At 47.5% G+C, this 26,038-nt stretch overlaps 1 protein-coding gene across 1 annotated transcript in view; it reads right to left on the bottom strand.

Annotated features, from left to right (window-relative positions):
- DGAT2 (diacylglycerol O-acyltransferase 2) overlaps window positions 1-26,038 on the bottom strand; it is a 58,039-nt gene that overhangs the window by 12,804 nt on the left and 19,197 nt on the right. The window contains exons 2-5 of the mRNA XM_063127274.1: window positions 17,261-17,380; window positions 11,986-12,093; window positions 7,905-7,975; window positions 1,923-2,127 (exon numbers count right to left, since the gene is read on the bottom strand). Of these exons, the coding sequence (XP_062983344.1) occupies window positions 1,923-2,127; window positions 7,905-7,975; window positions 11,986-12,093; window positions 17,261-17,380 (504 nt within the window). The remainder of the gene's footprint in view (window positions 1-1,922; window positions 2,128-7,904; window positions 7,976-11,985; window positions 12,094-17,260; window positions 17,381-26,038) is intronic.

Raw genomic sequence — 26,038 nt, 5'->3', positions numbered from 1 at the left:
TCCCCATCACTACCTTTAATTTTTGTGGTTCTCATGTTTGTTCTTTTGATTAAGGCAAGACCTCAGGCTCAGTGGTCACTGAAACCGTGGGCAACTGTTGGACTAACTCTGGCTTGTGGTTCTGACTGAAACCCAGAGCTGATTCACGGCCCCACTGACATCGGAGCCACCAGCCTCCACTGCTGCTTAGGCCTCTCTACACCCACCAGATGGGGACCTGGAAAGATTCAAGCCAGGATTAAAGAACGACTGTCACTCAACTCTCCCCCAGTTTCTGTGTAAGCTGCAGGGAGGAAAAATGGACAGCCTCAGAAGCTTTACAAATTCTGATTATTATATAAAAACGCTAAGGCAATGCACGGCACACTGGAGGTTCCAAGCGATGATGTATTGGAGGTTCTGAGCTATGAGAAGAACTTTGTACGCCGGAGGTTCCGAGCTATGAGTTGCTACGCAACAGGCTATATAAACACAGCTGGGAGCAGGAGGAAGATCTAGCATACCTGGGATCCTCCGCCACCAAAGAAAAATGATCCCAGGCACTAGACTTGTATTTTGAAGGGCTACCAGGGTGCCAAGTTTCATTTCTTTATCTTTAAAAATGACGGAGATGTAAGCATCTTTGTTAATTCCCATTGACGATAATAGAGCATTTGTCTGAAAACGGAGCAGTTTTCCGCTGGGTAATCCCACAGTGTGGGGAGACAGAGCCGCCCCAAAAATTGGGGTGGGGAATCGCCTCATTAGAGCAGGTGTATTTCAACCGGCAGGTCATTCCGCAGCTACTCTCGGCTGCTTATGCTGGCAAGGGAGAAAAGTCCCTTTTTCTGGTGTGAAAGTCCTAAAGCAGGGGTGAAGAACCTCCGGCCCACCGGGGGCCCAAATCCGGTCCCCCTTCCCCAATCGCTTGTTCCCAGCTTTTGCACAGTTTCCTGCTGCCATTCCGAACGGGTGGAGCGCCTTTGCTAAGGCCCAATTGCTGGCAGGAAGTCTTTGGCCCCGCCCTGAATGCCCCCCCCCCCCCGGGAGACCTTTTTCCAAAACGCAATTTGGCCCTCAGGGCTGAAAGAAGATCAAAGCCTCCCTGTTCTAAAGTTTGGCTGCCTGTGGTGGGGGAGCTGGAGCCTTTTGGAGTTAAGATTCTTTGAAGACGGTTCGGAAGCTACAGCTCATGCAAAATGCAGCGGCCAGATTGATTTCGGGAACCAGAAGGTTCGACCATATAACACCTGCTCTGGTCCGCTTGCACTGGCTGCCTGTATGTTTCTGAGCCCAATTCAAGGTGCTGGTTTTGACCTATAAAGCCTTACACGGAAGGCCTCTCCCGACGTGAATGTACCCGGTCGCTACGTTCAACATCTGAGGTCCTCCCCCGGGTGCCTACTCTGAGAGAGGATCGGAGTGTGGCAACGAGGGACAGGGCCTTTTCGGTGGTGGCCCCCAGACTATGTAATGATCTCCCTGACGAGGCTTGCCTGGCCCCAACGCTGCTATCTTTCCGGCGCCAGGTTAAGACTTTCCTCTTTGCCCAGGCATATGGCGGCACATCTTAATCACCCACATGTTTAGTTGTGGGTTTTTTTAACGGTTTTTAATGCTTTATGTGTATGTTCTGTGTTTTAGAATTTTAAATTTTGTATACTCGTTTTTATCTTAATTTTAGAATTTCAGTAAACCACCCAGAGAGCCCTGGCTATGGGAGCGGTATATAAGTGCAATAAATAAATAAAAATAAAATAAGATTCGGAAAGCAGAAACAGGTTGTGAAGCCCGATCTACTCATTTCAGTTCTGCTTTTCCCCGCAGCAGGACAGCTTGCACACGCTCAGAAGGTGGCTTGCTGGAAGGAGAGACTGCCCCCATTTCTCCCCGCACTGCCCCAACAACTTCCCAACGGCACACAGGGTTCTTTTTATCCTCACCGCCAGACATTAAATATTCCCTCAAAATGGGAACTCTGAAGTTGCCAGCTAGCGTAGCCAGGGACGTCCGGATACCAGGGAACTTCTGGCTGACGCCCGTTGCCTCTGTACTGAAATTGCAGAAGGCACCGACCGACAAGATCCCGTGCGGGTGGCAGCCAAAGATGTAATTCCTGCTGGTCAGCAAACTGTGGGTTTTAACCAGCTGAGGAAGGAGGGAGGAGAAAGAAGGAGGGAGAGAAATACAGAGAAGTTAACTCATGTGAAGTGAAAACGCTCTCGCTTTCTCATTTGACAAGGAAGTGACAAGGAAATGAGAATAAAACTGTCAGTATCATATTGCCTTTCTACAAATCTATGGTGCGACCACACTCAGAATACTGTGCACAGTTCTGGTCACCACACTTAAAGAAAGATCTTATACAGCTGCAAAGTGCAGAAAAGGGCAACTAAAACGATTAAGGGGAGGCGAAGGGGAGACGTGACGGAGGTATACAAAATTATGCAAGGTGTGGAGAATCTAGATAGGGAGACATTTTTCTCCCTCTCCCATAATACTAGAACCCAATGGAGGTCAACCCATAAAGCTGATCAGTGGGAGTTTTTAGGACAGATAAAAGGAAGGACTTCTTCACATAGTTAAACTATGGAACTCACTACCACAAGATTTAGTGATGGCCACCAATTTGGATGGCTTTAAAAGGGGGTTGGATAAATTCCTGGAGGCAAAAGCTATCAAGGGCTACCAGCTCTGATGGTTGTGTGCTATCTCCAGTATTAGAGGCAATAAGCCTGTGTGCACCAGTTGCTGGGGAACATGGGCGGGAGGGTGCTGTTGCACCATGTCCTGCTTTGTTGGTCCCTGCTGATGGCTGGTTGGCCCCTGTGTGAACAGAGTGCTGGACTAGATGGACCCTTGGCCTGATCCAGCAGGGCTCTTCTTATGTTCTTATGTTGAGCAACTGGTACACAGCACAATATTATATGACTGTAATTGTTACCCAACTTTCTCTAGAACAGCCTCCCCAAAGTGGATTCCCTCCAGGGGTAGAATCATAGAATAGCAGAGTTGGAAGGGGCCTACAAGGCCATTGAGTCCAACCCCCTGCTCAATGCAGGAATCCACCCTAAAGCATCCCTGACAGATGCTTGTCCAGCTGCCTCTTGAAGGCCTCTAGTGTGGGAGAGCCCACAACCTCACCAGGCAACTGATTCCATTGTCGTACTGCTCTAACAGTCAGGAAGTTTTTCCTGATGTCCAGCTGGAATCTGGCTTCCTTTAACTTGAGCCCGTTCTTCCGTGTCCTGCACTCTGGGAGGATCGAGAAGAGATCCTGGCCCTCCTCTGTGTGACAACCTTTTAAGTATTTGAAGAGTGCTCTCATGTCTCCCCTCAATCTTCTCTTCTCCAGGCTAAACATGCCCAGTTCTTTCAGTCTCTCTTCATAGGGCTTTGTTTCCAGACCCCTGATCATCCTGGTTGCCCTCCTCTGAACACGCTCCAGCTTGTCTGTGTCCTTCTTGAATTGTGGAGCCCAGAACTGGTGTCACATTACAACTCCCATCAGCCCCAGACAGCATGGCCACTAGGTGGGATGGGATTTGTAGTCCCAACACATTGGAAAGGGGGCAGTTGAGGGAGTGCTCACACTGCTCGGAGAATCTTCTGCCCCCAGGAGAGGTTCCTGCTGGCCTCCACAGAGGCAAGCTACTTGCACCAAAGTGTTAGTCAGCGCTGCGTGGCCGCTGAGCACCCTCAGTCCTCACGCACCTGTTTTTGGGGCCCCAACACTTAGGGTTCCCCCTCCCCCCAAAGAATCTTTGTGCTTCTGCAAACCTTCACAGCCCCCCTAGGCCTGCTGCTTACCTCCTCTCTTGTATCTGGATTAAATGACGCTATTATTATTATTATTATTATTATTATTATTATTATTATTATTATTATTATTATTATTTGCATTTATATCCTGCCTTTTTCCTTCAAGGAACCCAAGGTAGTGTATCTAATCCTCCTCTCCATTTTATCCTCACAACAACAACCCTGTGAGGTAGGCTGGGCTGAGAGTCCGTGACTGGCCCAAAGTCACCCAGTGAGCTTCCACGGCTGAGCAGGGACTAGAACTCGGATCTCCCGACTCCCAGTGCGATAATCAGTTCCAATGTATTCAATGTCTTGTTTTTAATATTTGCCCCAGTTAAACATTGCCAATCGTGCCTTCGCTTCACAGGGCGGATTGCTTTCCACACCTTCACCCTCCTCTCTCTAAGTAAATGAATTACTTTTGTTCCACAACCAGGTTGAGTTTCAGGAACAAGAGGGACAGGGGAGCCCACCCACCCGCAACTCCGTTTGCTGCTCCTCAGGTTTGCCCCTGTGATGGTGACGGGGGGGGGGCCCTGACCGGCCTTTGCAGCCCTTACCCTTCAAGCCCCCACCCCAAACCAAGCCAAAAGGTTATATTAGGGCTCCCTTATGCAACTGAAAAAAGCTGACAATTGCCCCATTCTCTCGGAGATATTTTATCTAAAGGGCTTATCACCCCGGCTGAAACGGTAACCTTTGTTCTAAGGCACTTGTTTGGCCGGCCATCCAGCTCGTGCAGGGAAAACAAACAGAGAGCACGTCCCTTTCGCATGTTTCACGGGCTAATGAACATTCCGCTTTCTTTGGGACGGTTAAAGGGTCAAGTGTCTAGTTCTCAGGGCCACAGAGAGGTTCGAGAACTCCAAACCTGGCCTACACGGCAGCTGTGTTTTTTCTCCCCCGCCCCGACGCTGACCTAGCACAAGTCACTTCCACCCTGGGCACGAGGCGCTGGGAGAGTCTCCTGCACATGGCCGGTGAAAATGAATGCCACCAGGAGCAAGCGGCCAAATTCCAGGGCTTCCCGATCAAAGGCCAACAGGGACACAGGGAAATCGCCCGAGAGCTGGAGCTCCCAGGAGAGGCTGGCGGCTCCAAGGTCAGTGGGGTGGTAAATCCGCTCCGGGATTCAGTCAGAACTCTAAAGGAGCTCACCAAGGTTTCCCTAATGATCCCTCCGGATCATAGAATCATAGAATAGCAGAGTTGGAAGGGGCCTACAAGGCCATCGAGTCCAACCCCCTGCTCAATGCAGGAATCCACCCTAAAGCATCCCTGACAGAGGGTTGTCCAGCTGCCTCTTGAAGGCTTCCAGTGTGGGAGAGCCCACAACCTCCCTAGGTAACTGGTTCCATTGATGTACTGCTCTAACGGTCAGGAAGTTTTTCCTGATGTCCAGCTGGAATCTGGCTTCAACTTGAGCCCGTTATTCCGTGTCCTGCACTCTGGGAGGATCGAGAAGAGATCCTGGCCCTCCTCTGTGTGACAACCTTTTAAGTATTTGAAGAGTGCTATCATGTCTCCCCTCAATCTTCTCTTCTCCAGGCTAAACAGGCCCAGTTCTTTCAGTCTCTCTTCATAGGGCTTTGTTTCCAGACCCCTGATCATCCTGGTTGCCCTCCTCTGAACACGCTCCAGCTTGTCTGTGTCCTTCTTGAATTGTGGAGCCCAGAACTGGACGCAATACTCTAGATGAGGCCTAACCAGGGCTGAATAGAGAGGAACCAGTACCTCACGAGATTTGGAAGCTACACTTCTATTAATGCAGCCTAAAATAGCATTTGCCTTTCTTGCAGCCATATCGCACTGTTGGCTCATATTCAGCTTGTGATCTGCAACAATTCCAAGATCCTTCTCATTTGTAGTATTGCTGAGCCAAGTGTCCCCCATCTTGTAACTGTGCATTTGGTTTCTATTTCCTAGATGTAGAACTTGGCATTAATCCCAATTAAATTTCATTCTGTTGTTTTTGATGTTTGAACCACAACTCCCAGCATTCCTGGCCATGGCGGAGAGAGTTGAAATTCAACACATCTGAAGGGCACCCAGAGGGGGAAGGCTAGGCTAACCAAGAGGAATCCCTTAAAGCAGAGTATGGGCAACTGAGGGCCACTTTTCACACACACACGCCTGCCGTCACATCACCAAACTCGGTGGCAGCAAAAAAGGTGGTCGTTTGCCACTGAATTTTGGCAGTTACGGAGTGTCAGAAAGCTAAAATTGTCCTTTCCAACCCTCTGCAGCTGTTGGCCACCAAAATCCAGCAGCAAAACGCCAACTTTTGCTGCTGCTGTGAATCTGGGCAGTTCAGCACGCATCCCATTAAGAAAAGAAAGAAAAAGGCTCAGGAAGCCAGAAAACAGGATTCTCCGCAAGGCCAGCACAGCCAGAATCCCCGTGTACAGGTGTCGTTTCAGGGAAGGAGTCTCCTGACCGCCAAAAAAAGCGCAGATCTTTAGATTCAAACAGTGCAGCCTCCACAGAGAGGAAAGTTATGCCTGGGGGTAACTTCCACATGATTGGATTCTAGAACAGGAAACTACCAGCGCCGGCCGGCGCCCAAACAAGCCGACTGTAGCAAACGTGCAGAAGAAAAGGTGCAACTGTACAGGCTTCTGATAAAGAGCGGCCTTTGATACGGACCGACGGCTGGAGTCATCCCTCCGCGTTCGCCTGGAGGCCAACAATCCTCAGGGCAGAAGGACATAACAGAAAGCAGATTTCAGCCCAGGGTGTGCCTTGCAGTGAGGAGTTACAAAGTCTGCGGGGGACAATCGAGGCAGTGGGGAGGGGGGGGAGAGGGAAGGGGTGCTTGGGCCTTCCTACAATTGTCAATTCTCTCCTGAAAATCCAACATGTGCTCTTGTTGTTCTAAACTTCCCCCTCCAATCCAAATTGATGAACCTAAGAACCTAAGAAGAGCCCTACTGGATCAGACCAAGGGTCTATCTAGTCCAGCACTCTGTTCACACAGTGGCCAAACAGCCATCGGCCAGGATCCAACACAGCAGGACATGGTACAACAGCACCCTCCCGCCCATGTTCCCCAGCAACTGGTGCACACAGGCTTATTGCCTCTAATACTGCAGATAGCACACAACCATCAGAGCTGGTAGCCCTTGATAGACTTCACCTCCAGGAATTGATCCAACCCCCTTTTAAAGCCATCCAGATTGGTGGCCCTCACTACATCTTGTGGCAGTAAGTTCCATAGTTTAACTCTGCGCTGTGTGAAGAAGTCCTTCCTTTTATCTGTCCTGAATCTCCCACCAATCAGCTTCATGGGATGACCCCGGGTTCTAGTATTTTGGGAGAGGGAGAAAAATGTCTCCCTGTCCACATTCTCCACACCATGCATAATTTTGTCCACCTCTATCATGTCTCCACTTCAACCTCCTTTTTTCCAAGCTAAACAATCCCAGCTGTTGTAACCTTCTCTCCTAGGGGAGATGCTCCAGCCTCTTGATCATTTGAGTTGCCCTTTTCTGCACTTTTTCCAACTCTACACAGAAGTAGCACCACCGAAACCACACGGTGCACCACGGCTATAGACTCCAAACAGCCATGTTGGCAAATGAAGTCGGGGTCAGTGAGGGTTGAGAGAATGGCATGGACACACAAACGTGTTCCCGGAGGGGTGCTGAAAATCAAGGAGCGGCGGACCTGTCTGTTTATGATCCACACTACTTTTTCCACGCCCCCCTCTTGACATTAACCTGCATTTTAAAAAAAGTTTGCATTTAAATACATGGAAACTTTGCTGTTTTAATCTCATATTTTAACCTGTATTAATTTTTGCTGTGTGGTTTTATTCTGGTTGTGTTTTTTATATTGTATTTTGTATTTGTGTTTTAAATTTGTTGGTTGTTTTTATGCTATTCGTGGTTTTAATTTTTGTGAACTGCCCAGAGAGCTTCGGCTATTGGACGGTATAAAAATGTAATAAATAAATAAATAAAATATTTTTCGGCATTTGGGAAGTGCAAAATCTAATGGAGAGCTAGCTCTAAGTTCCGATCCATTCAAATACTCCTACTGAAAACCAAAGGAAGACTCACAAAGATAAAATAAGCCCGTGTCAGAAAGACAGAGAGAACGGAATAAGTTGTAGTACTCACCCGGACCGGAAAGTAGTCCCGGAAATATCTCCACATGGCCCAGCCTCTGACCCACTGTGATCGTCTACCACCTTTGGAGAAACAAATCAAGTACATCAGAAATGGGGGGTGGCAGGGTGAGGAGGGGGGGAATCCAAAGTAAAGGGGTGTGCACTCAAAGCTTGCAAAGAAATTTAAATTTCCAACCATCATAATGACCTGTGTTCCTGAGCGGGCCTATTCAGACAACATGCTAAGCCATGGTTAGGCTGCTAACACTTTTGCAGCAAATGGTTCATGAGTGTGGTTAAACCGTGGTTATGGAGCCACCATGGTTAGGAATGGGTAACACGACATGCTAAGCCAGTAGTTCCCAAACTTTTTCAGGTCACCGCCCCCTTGGTTCCACAAACTCATGCCCAGTGCCCCCAACCCTACCCTATAAAAATCATTATTCAGAATAGTGGTTTTCAACGACCCACTATGGAAGATAATAACAATGAAATTCAAAACAGTAACAATGAATTGAATATTTATTCAAAATCCAATTACATTTTTTTTAGTTTATTCAATTAAACCTAATTGATGAACTTGATCCAGTGGTATCATCTTTTCAAAGTCTGATCGTCATTTCGCAAGAATATTAGATATCACATTTAGTAACTAGGGTAGAGTACCTAACTATTCTGTACATTCTTAATGGGATGGATGGGCTTGATGAAGTGATACCAGTTTCCCAAGGTCTGGTTTAAAGTCACTTAATGTGAGTCTTAAATCACCACGTTGAGTAATTTGGAGTCGATTTCTTTGCTTGGAGAGAAGTAGGCAGACCACACTACAACCACATTCCACCACATATGATGTTGGAAATGCAACCAGGAGCTTCTGAACCACTCTCCATAGTGCAGGAGAGCGACCAGAAATTTCCTTCTGTAACCAAAACTCCTGGTACGATTTCTTAAACTTTGGCTTCAGCTCAATGTCATTTTGTAGCTCAATTACTTCTTCCTGCACTACTCCAACTTCCTCAATATCTGAAAATGGATTTATCACCCAGTCTGGAATTTCCATCATAAGAAGATCCTCGAATCGCTCAGACATCTCTTCATGCAGCATATTCAAACGGTCACAATAAACTTGCAGATCGTCATCTTGTATCCCGCCTTTCTGTTCTAGCTCAGACAAGCTCGGAAATTGGTATAGTTCGCGACGGCCTATATTGCACTTGAGTAGAGTTAACTGTGCAATAAATGTAGATACGACAGATTTGGCCTTAATAAGATTGAGCGAACGCCTCTGTTTTGCAGCCGGCATGGCGGGGCACACCAAGCCGGGTATGTCTCTTCATTAGCGTTTTGGTGGTTTTGAAACATTTCAATTCACCGTTAAAAGGACTCTTCTTAAACGGTATTAATACATGTGTGGATTCTTCCCCTATACGGCTTGGGACCAAACTACCTTCTCCCATAAAAGTGTCCCTGGGTTTTAAGACCTTCTGGAGAGGCGCTTCTCGGAAAAGACCACCTTTGAACGCCCCCCTGCCACCTCTTTGCCTCTTAGCGCCCCCCTGCCACCCCCTTGCCTCTTAACGCCCCCCTATGCAATTCCACCCCCCCCAAGGGGGCGGTACCACCCACTTTGGGAACCACTGTGCTAAGCCAACATGTTTAGCTCAAAAACACTTAACCATCATGGTTAAGCGTGTCATCTGAACAGGGCCAGTGAGACCATTGATCCATCAGTCCCAGTATTGTCTATTCTGACTGAGAGCAGATCTCAGAAAGAATTCATGACCACCGCCTGCTGTTCGAGAACTATTTAAAATTGGAGATGCGAAGAACTGAACTTGGTACCATTTGCAGGCAAAGCAGGTGCGCAACTACTGAGCTACACTCCCTCTCCGTCGGGACGTGAAACAACCATTTCCGTAGCATGGATCAAGGAACATCTCAGCCATCTGGCTACTGCTGGCCCTCAAGGAACCCAAGGCAGCTTACATGGTCCTCCTCCTCTTCTTTCTCAGTGGCATTTCTGTTGGCACTCACCACTCGAGTTTGCTATTAGAGGGAGTGGTAGTTAAGTGGTACTTAAGAACATAAGAAGAGCCCCGCTGGATCAGAGTGGGCTCAAGTTACAGGAAGCCAGATTCCGGCTGGACAGTAGGAAAAACTTCCTGACTATTAGAGCAGTACGAAAATGGAACCAGTTACCTAGGGAGGTTATTATGAATTATTATTATATTTATTTATATTCCGCCTTTTCCCCAGTACTGTGGACTCTCCCATGCTAGAGGCCTTCAAGAGGCAGCTGGACAGCCATCTGTCAGAGAGGCTTTAAGGTGGATTCCTGCATTGAGCAGGGGGGGTTGGACTGGATGGCCTTGTGGCTCTACTATTCTATGACCAAGGGTCCATCTAGTCCAGCACTCTGTTCACACAGTGGTCAAACAAGGAACTACAAGCAGGACATGGTACAACAGCACCCTCCCACCCATGTTCCCCAGCAACTGGTGTATACAGGCTTACTGCTACTTCCTACAGCTTACTTATTATGTCCTAGTCAGAGGCAAGATAACTCTGAATACTATCTGCTAAAGTGTGTATGAAGGGAGAGGGCTGTTGCTTTGGCTGTTTATAATATTTTAACGCTGCCATTGAAAATGGCATTGGCTGCCTATATGTTTCCGAGCCCAATTCAAGGTGCTGGTCTTAACCTATAAAGCCCTACATGGCTTGGGACCACAATACCTGACAGACCGCCTCTCCCGACATGAACCTACCCGTCCACTGCGCTCAACATCTAAGGTCCTCCTCCGAGTGCCTACTCTGAGGGAAGCTCGGAGGATGGCAACAAGGGAGAGGGCCTTCTCAGTGGTGGCCCCCCGACTGTGGAATGATCTCCCCGATGAGGCTCGCCTGGCGCCAACATTGTTATCTTTTCGGTGCCAGGTCAAGACTTTTCTCTTCTCCCAGGCATTTTAACAGCATTTAACAACGTTAAGTTTGCTTTTAATGGACCCCAGAATTGTTGTTTTTAAATGGATACTGTTGTTTTTATACTGTTTTTATGTTTTTTTTATTTTTGTATACTTTTAATGTTTACTATTTTTAATTGTTGTAAACCGCCCAGAGAGCTTCGGCTGTGGGGCGGTATATAAATGTAATTAAATAAATAAAATAAAAAAATAATAAATAAAAGGTAACAAACCTTTAAAGATGCAAAATGAGGGGATGAAACAGTCAAAAGACAACTGACTCAAACAGCAGTCTTAAAGTTCCGTATCAATACAGATGAAATATAAAAACGTCAGATACGAATTAAAACCAGAAAATGTAAAACATATAGCATATGGGCCAGCTTCATGGAGAAGTGGACTGAAACGCCCTCTTTTCTAGTCAGGGTGAGAGTCAGGCATATCTCCTGTGGAAGGACAGTCTATAAGGATGGGGCCAAAACCGAAGAAGTCCTGTCTCTTTTGTCTGCCAACCTGACATGGGAGCAGGGTTTCTGTGGCTATTCTTGGGGCCTGGGCAGGTTCATAAGAATCCAGAAGAGAATCCAGAATGGAATCCAGAAGAGAACCCCCTTACCAACCTGCCTGGACACTGAGGTCAACAGAGGGCATGCTCCTGGTGGTTCCAAATGGACCAATGGACTGATCGGGGTACACCCAGAGAAGAGCCTTCAGGGTGGTGGCCCCCTTCCTAAGGACCTCCCTGCCTCTGGAGGTCAGGCAGGCGCCAACGCTGTGCTATTTCTGGCGCCTCTTGAAAACATCTTTATCTCAGGAAGCCTTCCTTGACCGACCGGCCACAATTTGACCGGAAATCTGTTTCTTTTAAAAACTGCAATAATTTTAACGTGGCGCTTTATTCTTTTATCCTATTTTTTATATTGTATTGTTCACTGCTCTGGAATCTGATTAGATGTGGAGCTGTATACAGATGTGGTGAAGAAATAAATAAAATAAAGGAACCAGCAGTCCTTCCAACCCGCAGATCACAGCTGGAGAACAGGATAACAGCCTCGGCAGACCCCAGGTCTGATCCAACAGCACAAGCAAGTAGCAGCTTTTAATTACACCCCAGCCAACTCAGCTTACCTTTTTTCGGAGTGTTCCAGTCAAACGCCAACCACGCCAAATACATGGCCGCAATGACCCAGCAATCGGTGCAGAGGATGTACATGAGGACCACCGTGCAAACCACACCTGGGGCAGGAAGAAGACGATGAAAAGGAAGCCAAAAGAACCCATTTCACCAAGAAGGAAGTCGCACTGGCATACGCACGCCTTTTCAACCATTCCACCCACAAGCTAAATCAGATTTCGTTGTTTAATTTCATAGAATCATAGAATAGTAGAGTTGGAAGGGGCCTAAAAGGCCCCCTGCTCAATGCAGGAATCCACCCTAAAGCATCCCTGACAGGTGGCTGTCCAGCTGCCTCTTGAAGGCCTCTACTGTGGGAGAGCCCACAACATCCCTAGGTCACTGGTTCCATTGTCGTACTGCTCTAACAGTCAGAAAGTTTTTTCCTGATGTCCAGCCGGAATCTGGCTTCCTGTAACTTGAGCCCGTTATTCCGTGTCCTGCACTCTGGGAGGATCGAGAAAAGATCATGGCCCTCCTCTATGTGACAACCTTTTAAGTATTTGAAGAGTGCTCTCATGTCTCCCCTCAGTCTTCTCTTCCCCAGGGTAAACATGCCCAGTTCTTTCAGTCTCTCTTCATAGGGCTTTGTTTCCAGACCCCTGATCATCCTGGTTGCCCTCCTCTGAACATGCTTATTATTATTATTATTATTATTATTATTATTATTATTTATTTATTTATTTATTTATATAGCACCATCAATGTACATGGTGCTGTACAGATTACACAGTAAATAGCAAGACCCTGCCACATAGGCTTACAATCTAATAAGCTTGTACAATCTAATAAGCTTACAATCTAACAATGCTCCAGCTTGTCTGCGTCCTTCTTGAATTGTGGAGCCCAGAACTGGACGCAATACTCTAGATGAGGCCTGACCAGGGCCAAATAGAGAGGAACCAGTACCTTGCGCGATTTGGAAGCTCTACTTCTATTAATGCAGCCCAAAATAGCATTTGCCTTTCTTGCAGCCATATCGCACTGTTGGCTCATATTCAGCTTGCAATCTACAACAATTCCAAGATTATTATTATTTTCATTATTATTTATTTATATAGCACCATCAATGTACATGGTGCTGTACAGATAACACAGTAAATAGCAAGATCCTTCTCGTTTGTAGTATTGCTGAGCCAAGTATCCCCCATCTTGTAGCTGTGCATTTGGTTTCTTTTTCCTAGATATAGAACTTGGCATTTATTTATTGCATTTATATCCCGCCTTTTTTCCTCCAAGGAACCAAAGGCGGCGTACACAATCCTCCTCTCCATTTTACCCTCACAACAACAACCCTGTGAGGTAGGTTGGGCTGAGAGTATGTGACTGGCCTTAAGTCACCTAGTGGGCTTCCATGGATGAGTGGGGACTAGAACCCGGATCTCCTGACTCCCAGTCCAACACCATATTAGGACTAAGACTTCTGCAGGGCTTCAGCCAAAAGATAGACTCCCTCCAAAGGCACCTGAAATTACTCTGAGGAGACATATTCACCCGCTAGACCAGGAGGGCCACGATCTCTTCTCGATCCTCCCAGAGTGCAGGACATGGAATAACGGGCTCAAGTTACAGGAAGCCAGATTCCAGCTGGACATCAGGAAAAACTTCCTGACTGTTAGAGCAGTACAACAATGGAACCAGTTACCTAGGGAGGTTGTGGGCTCTCCCACACGAGAGGCCTTCAAGTGGCAGCTGGAGACCCATCTGTCAGGGATGCTTTAAGGTGGATTCCTGCAGTGAGCCGGGGGTTGCCTTTATAGGCCCCTTCCAACTCTACTATTCTATGATTCTACCCAGGTTACACAGGTTCCTTTAAAAAGAAAATGCCCTGCCTGAAGTCCAAAACATCTGGAGGGCACCAAGTTGGGGAATCAGATATAGTGAGGTTTTCTGTGGGGAGGGAGGAAAGAAGCCAGGGTTGTAGCTCCTAACCCTACAAGTTCAAGAAATGTCAAAGGAAGTGAGGCAGGTGGCTACCAGGAGCAGGGCCTTCTCTGCTGTGGCACCCCAGCTGCGGAATGAGCTCCCTAAAGAAGTTCACCTGGCACCTACATTATACTCTTTTAGACGCCAGGTGAAGACCTTTTTATTCTCACAGCATTTTAACAGTTTATCGACTTAATTTTTTAAACTGTGCTGTTTTAAATTTGTATTTTAAATCTGTATTAATCTCTGCATTGCTTTTTATCCTGGTTGTGGCTTTTATATTGTATTTGATACTGTGTTTTTACACGGTTGTTTGTTTCATATTTGGAATGGTTTTCCTGGTTTTAATTTTTTGTGAACCGCCCAGAGAGCTTCTGCTATTGGGCGGGATAGAAATGCAATAAATAAATAAATAAAAGCTTAAGCAGACCTACCCACAGTTGGCCGTTTTGTTTACCGTGAATGTGTGACATTCCACAGCTATTGAGCATGTTCAATCCTAACTGTGCTGACTTTGATTCCCGCCACCCACTTTTAAGGTTTTAGTTTCTAAAAGGGTTTTGTATTTCTTCGACCTTTAGGGCTCCTGTGAGTAGGCCCATACCGCCCCTCTTGTTTCTCCGGGGCCATTTTGGCTCAGATCCTATCAGCACTCATCCCCTGGATTTGCTATTAGCAGGAAGGAGGCTGATGAACGTTCTGAGGTCACAGCGAGACCTAAGGTTTATCCTGGGATCATCCAGGGTTCGCCCCTGCCTGCGCACTGGATCCCCTAGTGTGTCACCTAGATGAACAGGTTTGACCCCTGGACGATGTGGGATAAACGTTAGGTCTAGCTATGGCCTGAGACACTGCAGGTTGTGACTTTTATACTGTTAGTTTTACTCTACCCTGTGCCTGTTTGGTGCATTCTCTTCCCCTTATTGCTTTATTATGATTTTATTAGAATGTAAGCCTATGTGGCAGGGTCTTGCTATTTTATTGTTTTACTCTGTACAGCACCATGTACATTGATGGTGCTATATAAATAAATAAATAAATAATAATAACCTGGACACTAAATCCTGTCATTCTGTTACATGTTGTTGGGAATCATACTCTTCCCCCCACCCCACCCCAGGTCCTCACTCTACCACCAATCAGCTGCAAGGGGCAACTTCACTTCTAACATCAGCAACGCCCATGTTTGCCCTCTGGCATTTGAAAAACATCCTACTGTTTATTCAGCACTATTCTGCTTACAAGGCAAGTTTATAGCCCAATCCAAGAGACGCAGGCGTGATTCCCCCCCCCCTCCCCAAATACACACTTCCTCGCCCCAAGGCCATGACACTCCAGCTTGCCCCCCCCCACCCCCCCCGGGAGACAGAGGAAGGCAGAGAATTAATAGGTAACAAGGATGACAGATAAATAAATGGCCCCTTCAAAGACTAGCAGGTTGTATGTTGGGGAGAGAAAGCTCTTTTTGTACACTCTAATGAACAGAGGTGGGGGGGGGGGCGAGAGGCCAAAATGGCCCCATCCACCCACAAACACACATTCATTGAGCCCTGATCATAAGAAGAGGGCCAGGCTTACTCATGCTCACACGTTGTTGCCATTGGGGTGGGGAAACCATTCAAAATATAAAACAAGTAGTATAAAAGCATAATCTAATTATTATTATTATTATTATTATTATTTATTTATTTATTTATTTATATAGCACCATCAATGTACATGGTGCTGTACAGATAACACAGTAAATAGCAAGACCCTGCCGCATAGGCTTACAATCTAATAAAATCATAGTAGAACAATAAGGAGGGGAAGAGAATGCAAACAGGCACAGGGAAGTGTAAACAGGCACCGGGAAGGGTGAAGCTAACAGTATAGAGTCAGAACAAACTCAATATTTAAAAGCTATAGGGAAAAGAAAAGTTTTTAGCTGAGTTTTAAAAGCTGTGATTGAGTTGGTAGTTCTCAAGTGTTCTGGAAGAGCGTTCCAGGCGTAAGGGGCAGCAGAAGAAAAAGGACGAAGCCGAGTAAGGGAAGTGGAGGTCCTTGGGCAGGCGAGAAGCATGGCATCAGAGGAGCGGAGAGTACGAGCGGGGCGAAACACAAGCAGGATAAAATCAAGCAGCAATGCAGAAATTAATACAGTTTTAAAGTACAAATTTAAAACAGCAAAGTTAAAATTAAGTTGCTTGACTGTTAAAATGCTGAGAGAATAAAAAGGTCTTCACTTGGAATCTAAAAGATTCCAGGTGAACCTCCTTAGGGAGCTCATTCCACAGCGGGGGGGGGGGGGGGGGGCACAGCAGAGAAGGCCCTGCTCCTGGTAGCCACCTGTCTGACTTCCTTTGGCAGGGGCTCACGGAGAAGGACCCCTGAGGATGACCTTGGGGTCCGGGCAGGTACACATGGGAGGAGGCATTGCTTCAGATAGCCTGGCCCCAAGCCATTTAGGGTGTTGAACGTTAATACCAGCACTTTGAATCGGGCCTGGACCTGGACTGGCATATGTTCCCCTGGCCTTTAGAGTGCCCCCCGCCCGCCTATCCTTGTAGCAGCAGCAAAGCGGTTGTTGGGCTGCCAGTAAAACTTTAACAGTGTGACGGTGGCTGAAGAGGGCCAAACGTAGCTTTTTGTCGCATCGTCAAAATTCTGCCGAATGGTTTGCTGCTGCCGTGATACCACATTTCGTTGACAAGGGCGTAGCCTCCTGGCGGGTCCAGGAAGTGGAAATTGGACTGCAGATTTCCCCCTACCTCCAAAGTTGCACACCCTAGTTCTTTATCAAGGGTGGAGAATTTACAGCTCTTCAGAAACTGTTGAGACTTCAGCTCTTATCAGGGGCTACAGTTTTCCCACTTCTGTTCTTCAGTCTGGGGGCAATGAAGGGGTCAGGATAGTCCCCACAGTCACGCTGAGCTTGAAAAGCCATAGCACAATGAGGGCGAAAATCCCGCGGTGGCCATTTTGAAGGTGGGCCAATTCCAAAGCAAGCCCCACCAACCTCCTTCAACTCCAAGAACGGAGCCTGATGGCAGGATCCAAGGGTTCAACCCTCCATCCTCTTACTCAGGAGTAAGCCCCTTTGAACACAACTTACTTTTGAGTGAATACGCACAGGGTTATGCTAGAGGGGAGGGGCAAAGCCCTCGTGCCCCCAAATTTCAGCTTCGCTGCCAATCCCAGCCAATGTGTACGGAACCCTCCTGGATGCCTTCCTTGGTGGCACAGGCATCCTGGAACAACCCAAGGGGCCACCCCCGCGTTCAAAGCGTCGAGCCTTCCAGGCGGAAAAGACCCTCCACTTACCCATGATGAGGAAGCTCAGCACCCATTGCAGCACTGAGATTATCTGCAGTTGCTTCTCAACTTTGGATTTTGACAGCCAAGACAGATCCTGCAGAGCCGAGAGGATGTTGGATCCGGTACCTGGAGACAGAGGGAAGAAAGAAGACGTTCGGCCATCAGCTCTTTTGCAGAAGACTTCTCCACAAAGATCACGTAGTGCAGGGGTGGGCAGGAAGAGCGTCTCCAGATGTTTGGGTCTTCAACTCCTAACATTCCATTGGCCATGCTGGTGGGGGCTTCTGGAAGTTGAAGTCCAGAACATCTGGAGATCCTCTTTCTGCCCACCCTCATGTAGTGTATTGCTATTGCAATGGTCCTGGTCCATGTAGATGTGGTTTCCTCCCTGAGCTTACATCCACGAGTCAACAAACTTTGAAATACCCTCAGGTCTCAGCGCTCACAAACAAAACAGAAGGCAGACGACGAAACCAGCAAACTGCTTCATTTCCTTAAGTCAGTGGTTCCCAATTGGTGGTCCGTGGACCACAGGGGGTCCGCGTAACCCACCCAGGGTGTCCGTGGCACCATTCACATATTCACCATTCATTTCTGGAGTCCACTGACGAAGAATTCCTACCAGAAGTAAAATATACCATCACTGAGCACCTGCGTGATTTAGTGACTAGCTTCAGAGATTACTTCCCTGCACCTAACCCTGAAAACTCATGGAGAAGGAACCCTTTTGAATGTGGTGATGTACAACTAGCAACTCTATCTGCGGAAGAGCGAGATGCACTTGTTGACGTGACTCGTGATGGTTCATTGAAATCATTTCCCCAAGAATATAGACTGGACCAATTCTGGGTGACGGTTTTTCCTGATTATAAGAAGTTAGGCGAAAAAGCTTTGAAACATCTAGTTCCCTTTTGTTCCGCATATCTTTGTGAACAAACATTTTCGACATTTTGCTATATGAAGAACAAGCCTAGAAATCGGTTCGCTGTTGATCCAGATTTGAGATTAAAAGTAGGATATATGGAACCGGATGTGGAAGCGAATGGTTCGGGACAAAAAGAGGCATGATTTCTCCCATCACGTTTAGGTTTAGTAGCTGCTAGACAGGTCATAATTTGTTCAATTGTAAACTAGATGTTAGTAAAATTAAATTTGTCTTTATATTCCTAACTAAATCATTGTCATTTTTGCATGGGAATATCATAAATATCACAAATTTTATGGTCTGTTTTTTAGTATACCTAAAGCCCTTTGCTTATTAGGGGCTACCCCTTATTTTCTCCCAAAAATTGCTTCGCACAGGTAACTACCATAGAGATAACACTTTTTTTCAAAAGTAGGGGGTCCATGGACTGGCGTTTGAAAAACAAGGGGTCCGCAGGACTGAGCTAATTGGGAACCGCTGTCTTAAGTCAAGAGAAGATTCACTAACAACCCTTGTTTGCAAGCAGAGAGAGAGAGAGAGAGAGAGTAAGTTACACATTGGCAGATCCCAAAGACATTCCAAGCAATTCCGGAGACAAAACTTTTGACTTCTGGTTTAACTCGGCAAAGTTAGCAACGCCAGAATTTTGTGAGGGCTGCTTTTGGGGACAGGGGTTGACAACTGGGACAAGTTTTGACAAGTATTCCAGTAAAAAAAAAAAAATCCTACATGAAATAACATTTCAATCACATTAAGTGTGCTTTAATTTCCTCCCTCAACTATTTCAAGCCAAATACTTGTGGCGTATTGAGATAAATATTAACATGGGGTACTTTTTTTTTATTTAGCTTTGCTGTTTATTTTACTTGTACTTGGTAAACATGATAGATAAGATCACTCTAGTGATTTTCTGATGCAATCTGATTTTTTTTCAGGTGCAAACAGCCCTTTGCAAATTAACCTGATTTGCATATGATAACGTTCCTATTTGAAGTCTTCCAGAAAACCCACATCACTGAGCCCAACTCGAAATGCCCCCCCTCTTCCCTGACCCTACATTAGCATTTGGGGGGGGGGGGTGTCCAAGTATCTGGTTGCCATCAGAAACAACATGGCACAGTGGTTAGAATATCAGACAGGAAGTGCTGGGTTCAAATCCCCATTCATCCGTGAAGAGCACTGGATGACCTTGGGCCAGTCCCTACCTTGCAGCCCAACCTACCTCACAGGGATGTTGTGAGGATCAAAGGGGATACACATATTATATCCCAATCTGAGCTCCTTGGAGGAAAAAGAAACTGTACTGAGAAAAGGGCCAAATTGAGCCCTTTCAGTGATCTCTAGACTCCACCACCTATTATGGCCCATTGAAGAATCTTTAGCAGTACAGAAGCCTAGAGGTGGTTATTCCTTCATTTGATACCACACTGTTGCGGTATCCTGTTGCCACAAGGATATTCAACATGAGTGATTTTTTTTGAGCTCAATATATAAAAGAAGCAGAAATTTAAAATTAAAGTCCAAGATTAAAGCCCCAGAATCCAATTAAATAAAGGATCTCAGCTAACAGAGTTGAGAACTTCAACCCTAGACTGCTGCTTCCAGGTTTGGGTTAGGTGAAAGGAAGTAGGTAGCATGGGGTCAAATTGAAAGACTAAAAAATCCAAGCTGGATCTAATGATAACCAAGCAACCAACATGTACTTTAAAAAAACACAAAACGGCTTCTTCACATGGTACAGAGTTAAATTATGGAACTCACTAGCACAAGATGTAGTGATGGCCACCAATTTTGATGGCTTTAAAAGGGGGTCGGATAAATTCCTGAAGGGTATCAATGGCTACTAGCCCTGATGGTTATGTGCTACCTCCAGTATCCAAGGCAGTAAGCCTGTGTGCACCAGTTGCTGGGGAACATGGGTGGGAGGGTGCTGTTGCACCATGTCCTGCTTTGTTGGTCCCTGGCCGATGGCTGGTCGGCCCCTTTGTGAACAGAGTGCTGGACTAGATGGACCCTTGGTCTGATCCAGCATCAGGGCCCTTCTGATGTTCTTAAGTAATCTCCTCAGATGATTAGCCTACCATGGGAGCTATGGATGCATGGAACACTGGCACTCCTATTCAAGGAGTCCTAGAGTTGGAGGCAGCCTTGAGGCCATCTAGCCCACCCTCTGTGCTTGATGTCAGAAATTCACAAAGAGAGCATCTCTAACAGATGACCTGTCCAGTCTCTTCTTGAAAACCTCCAGTAAGGCCAGCTTGCATGTGATGAAGTGCACAGTGTCCACAAAGATTTAGGCCACAATAGATGAGTTATTAAAGTGCAGTTAAAGGCAACTAAAATGATCAAGGGGCTGGAGCATCTCCCCTATGAGGAAATGTTACAACATCTGGGACTATTTAGCTTAGAAAAAAAGTCAGAGACATGATAGAGGTGTATGGAATTATGCATGGTATGGAAAATGTGGATAGGGAGACATTTTTCTCCCCTTCCCATAATACTAGAAACTGAGGTCATCCCATGAAGATGATTGGTGGGAGATTCAGGACAGATAAAAGGAAGGACTTCTTCATACAGCACATGGTCAAACTATGGAACTCCCTACCACAAGATGTAGTGATGGCCACCAATTTGGATGGCTTTAAAAGAGGCTTGGAAAAAGCTATCTATGACCGTTGCTAGACGAGGACTTAGCCCGGTGTGAGGCCCAGGCTCCCTGCTGTGCATCCAGATGACGCACAGGGGATCCCAGGGTCAGGCCGGGCTAAGTCCTCCCTTGACCCGGGATAAGCGGATCTGCTTATGGCCTGGCCTTTCCGCAGCCCCGGACTGAGGCCGGGGCTGCGGAAAGTCTAGCGACTTCCGTGGCTTTTCCCGGCTGCTCGCTTACTCGCGAGTAGCCGGGAGAAGCCACACACTGGGCACAGCATTCCATAGGAGCGCTGTGCCCATCGGGCCGGGGGGGGGAATCACAGGGGGGGGAGATGGGGGCCGGGGGAAAGAGTGGACCCGGCAGGAGAGATGGGGGGGAGAAGAACGGGGATGGGCATGGCGGACGGGGACAGGGCATGGTGGACAGGGGGAGGACGAGCAAGCGAGCGGGCAGGGGGGACATCAGACATTGTGGGGGGGGGAAATCAGGGACAGGGGGAGCAGGGAACCCTTTATTTTTTAAAAAAAACTACTTACTTTTCCGTTGGTGCACTCCTGCGCACATGGCCCTTTAAGATGAAAAAAACCGGAGCACGCGACGGGGCTTTCCCTTACCCCGTCGCGTGTTTACGTCTAGCTAGGGGCGACGGTGCGCACTAGCTGCAGCGCGGCCTCGCCCCCGACTCCCCACCGGATTATCTGGTAGGTCTAGCAAGGCCCAATGGCTACTAGTCCTGGTGGCTCTATGCTGCCTCCTGTATCAGAGGAAGTAAGCCTATTTAAACCAGTTGCTGGGGAACATGGGCGGGAGGGTGCTGTTGCACCCACGTCCTGCTTGCGGGTTTCCCGTGGGCAGCCAGCTTGTGACTGTGTAAACAGAATGCCCCTTGGTCTGATCCAGCGTGGCCCTTACATCTTTCCGGCACAAGACGCTTAGTTGTTGGTTTTGGTAGATCAGCCTAACACGACTGAATGAAAAACAGTTTTTAAAAAACCTTCATGGAAAAGGAGCCGCGAGTAACTAGACCCCACACTGCGTGCGCACACAAGGTGACCCATTGGGTATCTGCTGGCACATGGCGACCCACAAACAGATCACAAACTGACCTGAGTCGGGTTGCACTGCCACCATTTTTCGTTTAATCGCTGCAAGGCCAAACAACCCAAGCTGAGTACTGAGCCAAGTATAAAGGCACAAGGCCGTGATTGCCAAAGGAGGAAGCAGGCAATTGAGGTGGTGCCTGAGCTAGGAGGCCGCTCGGTTTCAGACCAGGGCCTGCACCCGCCCGCTCGATGTTGGCATGCGGCCTTGAAGAACAGTCTTGTCTGAGCTTAGGCGGGGAGCTCAGACATAGTAGCTCAGGTCATAGAATCATAGAATAGCAGAGTTGGAAGGGGCCTACAAGGCCATCGAGTCCAACCCCCTGCTCAATGCAGGAATCCACCCTAAAGCATCCCTGACAGATGGTTGTCCAGCTGCCTCTTGAATGCCTCTAGTGTGGGAGAGCCCACAACCTCCCTAGGTAACTGATTCCACCGTCGCACTGCTCTAACAGTTAGGAAGTTTTTCCTGATGTCCAGCCGGAATCTGGCTTCCTTTAACTTGAGCCCGTTATTCCGTGTCCTGCACTCTGGGAGGATCGAGAAGAGATCCTGGCCCTCCTCTGTGTGACAACCTTTTAAGGATTTGAAGAGTGCTCTCATGTCTCCCCTCCATCTTCTCTTCTCCAGGCTAAACAGCCTGGTAGCACCGGCCCTGCCTCCAGTATCAGACACAGTAAGCCTATGTACACACCAGTTTCTGGGGAACATGAGGTAGGAGAGAGAAGCAATTGCACTCCTGTCCTACTAGAATGCTGGACTAGAGAGGCCTTCGGTGTGATCCAGCATGGCCCTTCTCATGTTCTACACATACAAGCCATCGCTCAGAGGCTGCGGTCCATGAACAAACAACACACAGCTGGAAACAGGCCCCAAGCTAGCCATTAACTTGTGTATCTGTTCCTGCGGATATGCACCAGCCTCCGCTCCGGATGACCCTACACTTCTGGTGCACGCAGGTCTTTTGGCACTCGCGGCTGCCAAGGTTTTGATGTCAAGTTGACGAAACCCAGAAGCCCCCTTAAAGCACTGGCGGTGTTGAAGCCTCCCTTGCAGCCAAAGCGTCAGCCCAGGGAGCCAGGCCTGCTCCACGCTTGGGTTGCGCGTGCCATTGGCTCCGCCGACAGAATGCAGCGAAAGCACTTCTAGAGCCGCTCAAAGGCCCGCGGCCTCATCAGCCAGGGCCCAGCGAGGCGATTTGGTTGGCAAAGTGCAAAGGGGACGGCTTTCAGACCAGGCGCTGTTGTTTCAAAGGGGGACTCCCAGAAGGTGCAGTTTCTCAACCCTGCACAAAGTTCTCTCTTCTGCAGAATTATTATTATTATTATTATTATTAATAATAATAATAATAATAATAATTTCTTACCCACCTCTCCCTCCAGATCGAGGCAGGGAGCAACACTGAATACAAAAACTGATTAAAAACATAAAAACAATACATTATTAAAATCTTAAAATCTTTTAAGACATCTTAAAATTCAACTGGGTAGGCCTCATAGAATCATAGAATAGTAAGAGTTGGAAGGGATCTACAAGGCCATTGAGTCCAACCCCCACCCCCCGCTCAATGCAGGAAGAGATCCGTCGTTATAGCTTTTTTTAAATTCAGAAAGTCCATTAAGCTGGCGGATCTCTCCCAACAGGCCATTCTACAGCCTGGGAGCAGCAGAAGAGAAGGTCCTCTGGGTAACAGTTGTCAGCCTAGTTTTGGCTGACTGAAGTAAAAATGTACAAGAAACCTCTTCCATTGCACCTAGCTAACAGAGAGGCAGGCCCTCCTTTTCTGCACCCCCTGCCAAAAAAATTGGGGGGGGGGAAGTTTGTCATGGAAATTCAGTGGCAAATTGCTACAGAGCCTTAGAAACACCAAAATTCTAGCATTCTGCAGTGTTTTGCAGCCGAATTTCAGCAGCAAGCCACAGATTCGTTTGTGCCACCACACCACTGAATGCAGAAGCAGCAGACCTGTGGCTCACAGGGGATCCAGGGGCTGGAAATTGGCGCTCAGACCCACCCTCACATTAGAGGCCAATTCCAGGAAGAATCATAGAATCATAGACTAGCAGAGTTGGAAGGGGCCTACAAGGCCATCGAGTCCAACCCCCTGCTCAATGCAGGAATCCACCCTAAAGCATCCCTGACAGATGGTTGTCCAGCTGCCTCTCGAAGGCCTCCAGTGTGGGAGAGCCCACAACCTCCCTAGGTAACTGGTTCCATTGTCATACTGCTCTAACAGTCAGGAAGTTTTTCCTGATGTCCATCTGGAATCTGACTTCCTTTAACTTCAGCCTGTTATTCCGTGTCCTGCACTCTGGGAGGATCGAGAAGAGATCCTGGCCCTCCTCTGTGTGGCAACCTTTTAAGTATTTGAAGAGTGTTATCATGTCTCCCCTCCATCTTCTCTTCTTCAGGCTAAACATGCCCAGTTCTTTCAGTCTCTCATCATAGGGCTTTGTTTCCAGACCCCTGATCATCCTGGTTGCCTTCCTCTGAACACGCTCCAGCTTGTCTGCGTCCTTCTTGAATTGTGGAGCCCAGAACTGGATGCAATACTCTAGATGAGGCCTAACCAGAAACGAATAGAGAGGAACCAGTATCTCACGTGATTTGGAAGCTATACTTCTGTTAATGCAGCCCAAAATAGCATTTGCCTTTCTTGCAGCCATATCGCACTGTTGGCTCATATTCAGCTTGCGATCTACAACAATTCCAAGATCCTTCTCGGCTGTTGTACAGACCGAAAGGTCACATGCTGCCACCACAAGGGCCTAATGACATGCAAAGTGACTGGATGTGACTTGGTCGGAGCTAGCATGGCGACATCTGTCAAAGCCAGCTCATCCAGCGAAAAGGTGAGAGGTCTACCTCTCCGTGGTATTTGCCCCGTGAAAAAGGTGTCATGTTCAACAGAAGATGCCGTGCGATCTTATAGCCAAGTTACAAATAAAACAGAACAAGAATGCAAACACAGAGGAGAGGAGAAAGAGGCCAAAGACTGGTCCTGTATTAGTAAGCAAATCTGAGCATAGAAAATAGTTTAAAAGCATTCAAGCACATGGGAGAACTCTCAGCCTCTCGGCAAGGCTGCAAAACCCACAAATTAAGCCTGCTGAGAACTTGTATTGCACAACTCGTTCATGCAGGCTTAGAACTCCTTCCCCATATTTCAACCCCACTGATGCCTGCGTACCAGCCCTGTTAGACTCTTCCAAGACAGAACAAAAGCCATACGATGTGGCAAGGTGGCCACAAGGAACTGGGTTCTCCAATTTCTGGGATTCTCAAATTTCTAGGGTGAGAAGGACACACGCAACTCAGCCAAGAAGGCAAACACAGAGGAGGTGAGAACTGGGTGCTGATATCTGTGTCTCAAGAGGCTAATGGATTTTATCAAAAGCCAACAGGTCGAGTTGAAGAGCCAAGGTATTCGACCCCAAGTAACAAAAGCATGCAGATTAAATACGACAGTTTATTGATGAGGCATTCAATACGGGACAAGTTGCCAACCGTGCTTTTAATCCAGTTCTGTTAAGTACCTTAAGACATCTATGAAAGGTAAAAGATGTCGGCGTGATTCAGGCATAACGTCTAAAGTGATCAAGGTGGGCTGGAACATCTCCCCTATGAGGGAAGGTTACAACCACTGGGATTGTTTAGATTGGGGTGGGGGGGGGAAAGGAGGGTGACAGGAGACCTGAAAGTGGTGTACAGAATTATGCATAGTGTGGAGAAGGTGGTTAGGGAGACATTTTCCTCCCTCTCTCAAAATACTAGAACCCAATGGGGTCTTCCGATGAAACTGATGGGTGGGAGATCCAGGACAGATAAAAGGAAGGATGTCTTCACACAGCACAGAGTTAAATTATGGAACTCACTACCACAAGATGTAGTGATGGCCCCCAATCTGGATGGCTTCAAAAGGAGGTTGGATAAATTCCCGGAGGTGAAGGCTATCAATTGCTATGGCTATGTGTAACCTCCAGTAGCAGAGGCAGTAAGCCCATGTGCACCAGTTGCTGGGGAACATGGGCAGGAGGGTGCTGTTCCACTCATGTCCTGCGTGTGAGATCCCGGTCGACAGCCGGTTAGCCACTCACTGTGTGGAC

This window comes from Elgaria multicarinata, chromosome 5 (assembly GCF_023053635.1).
Source record: "Elgaria multicarinata webbii isolate HBS135686 ecotype San Diego chromosome 5, rElgMul1.1.pri, whole genome shotgun sequence".
NCBI lineage: Eukaryota > Metazoa > Chordata > Lepidosauria > Squamata > Anguidae > Elgaria > Elgaria multicarinata.
The sequence above is the reverse complement of the archived record's forward strand: the minus strand, read 5'-3'. Positions and strand labels throughout refer to the sequence as shown.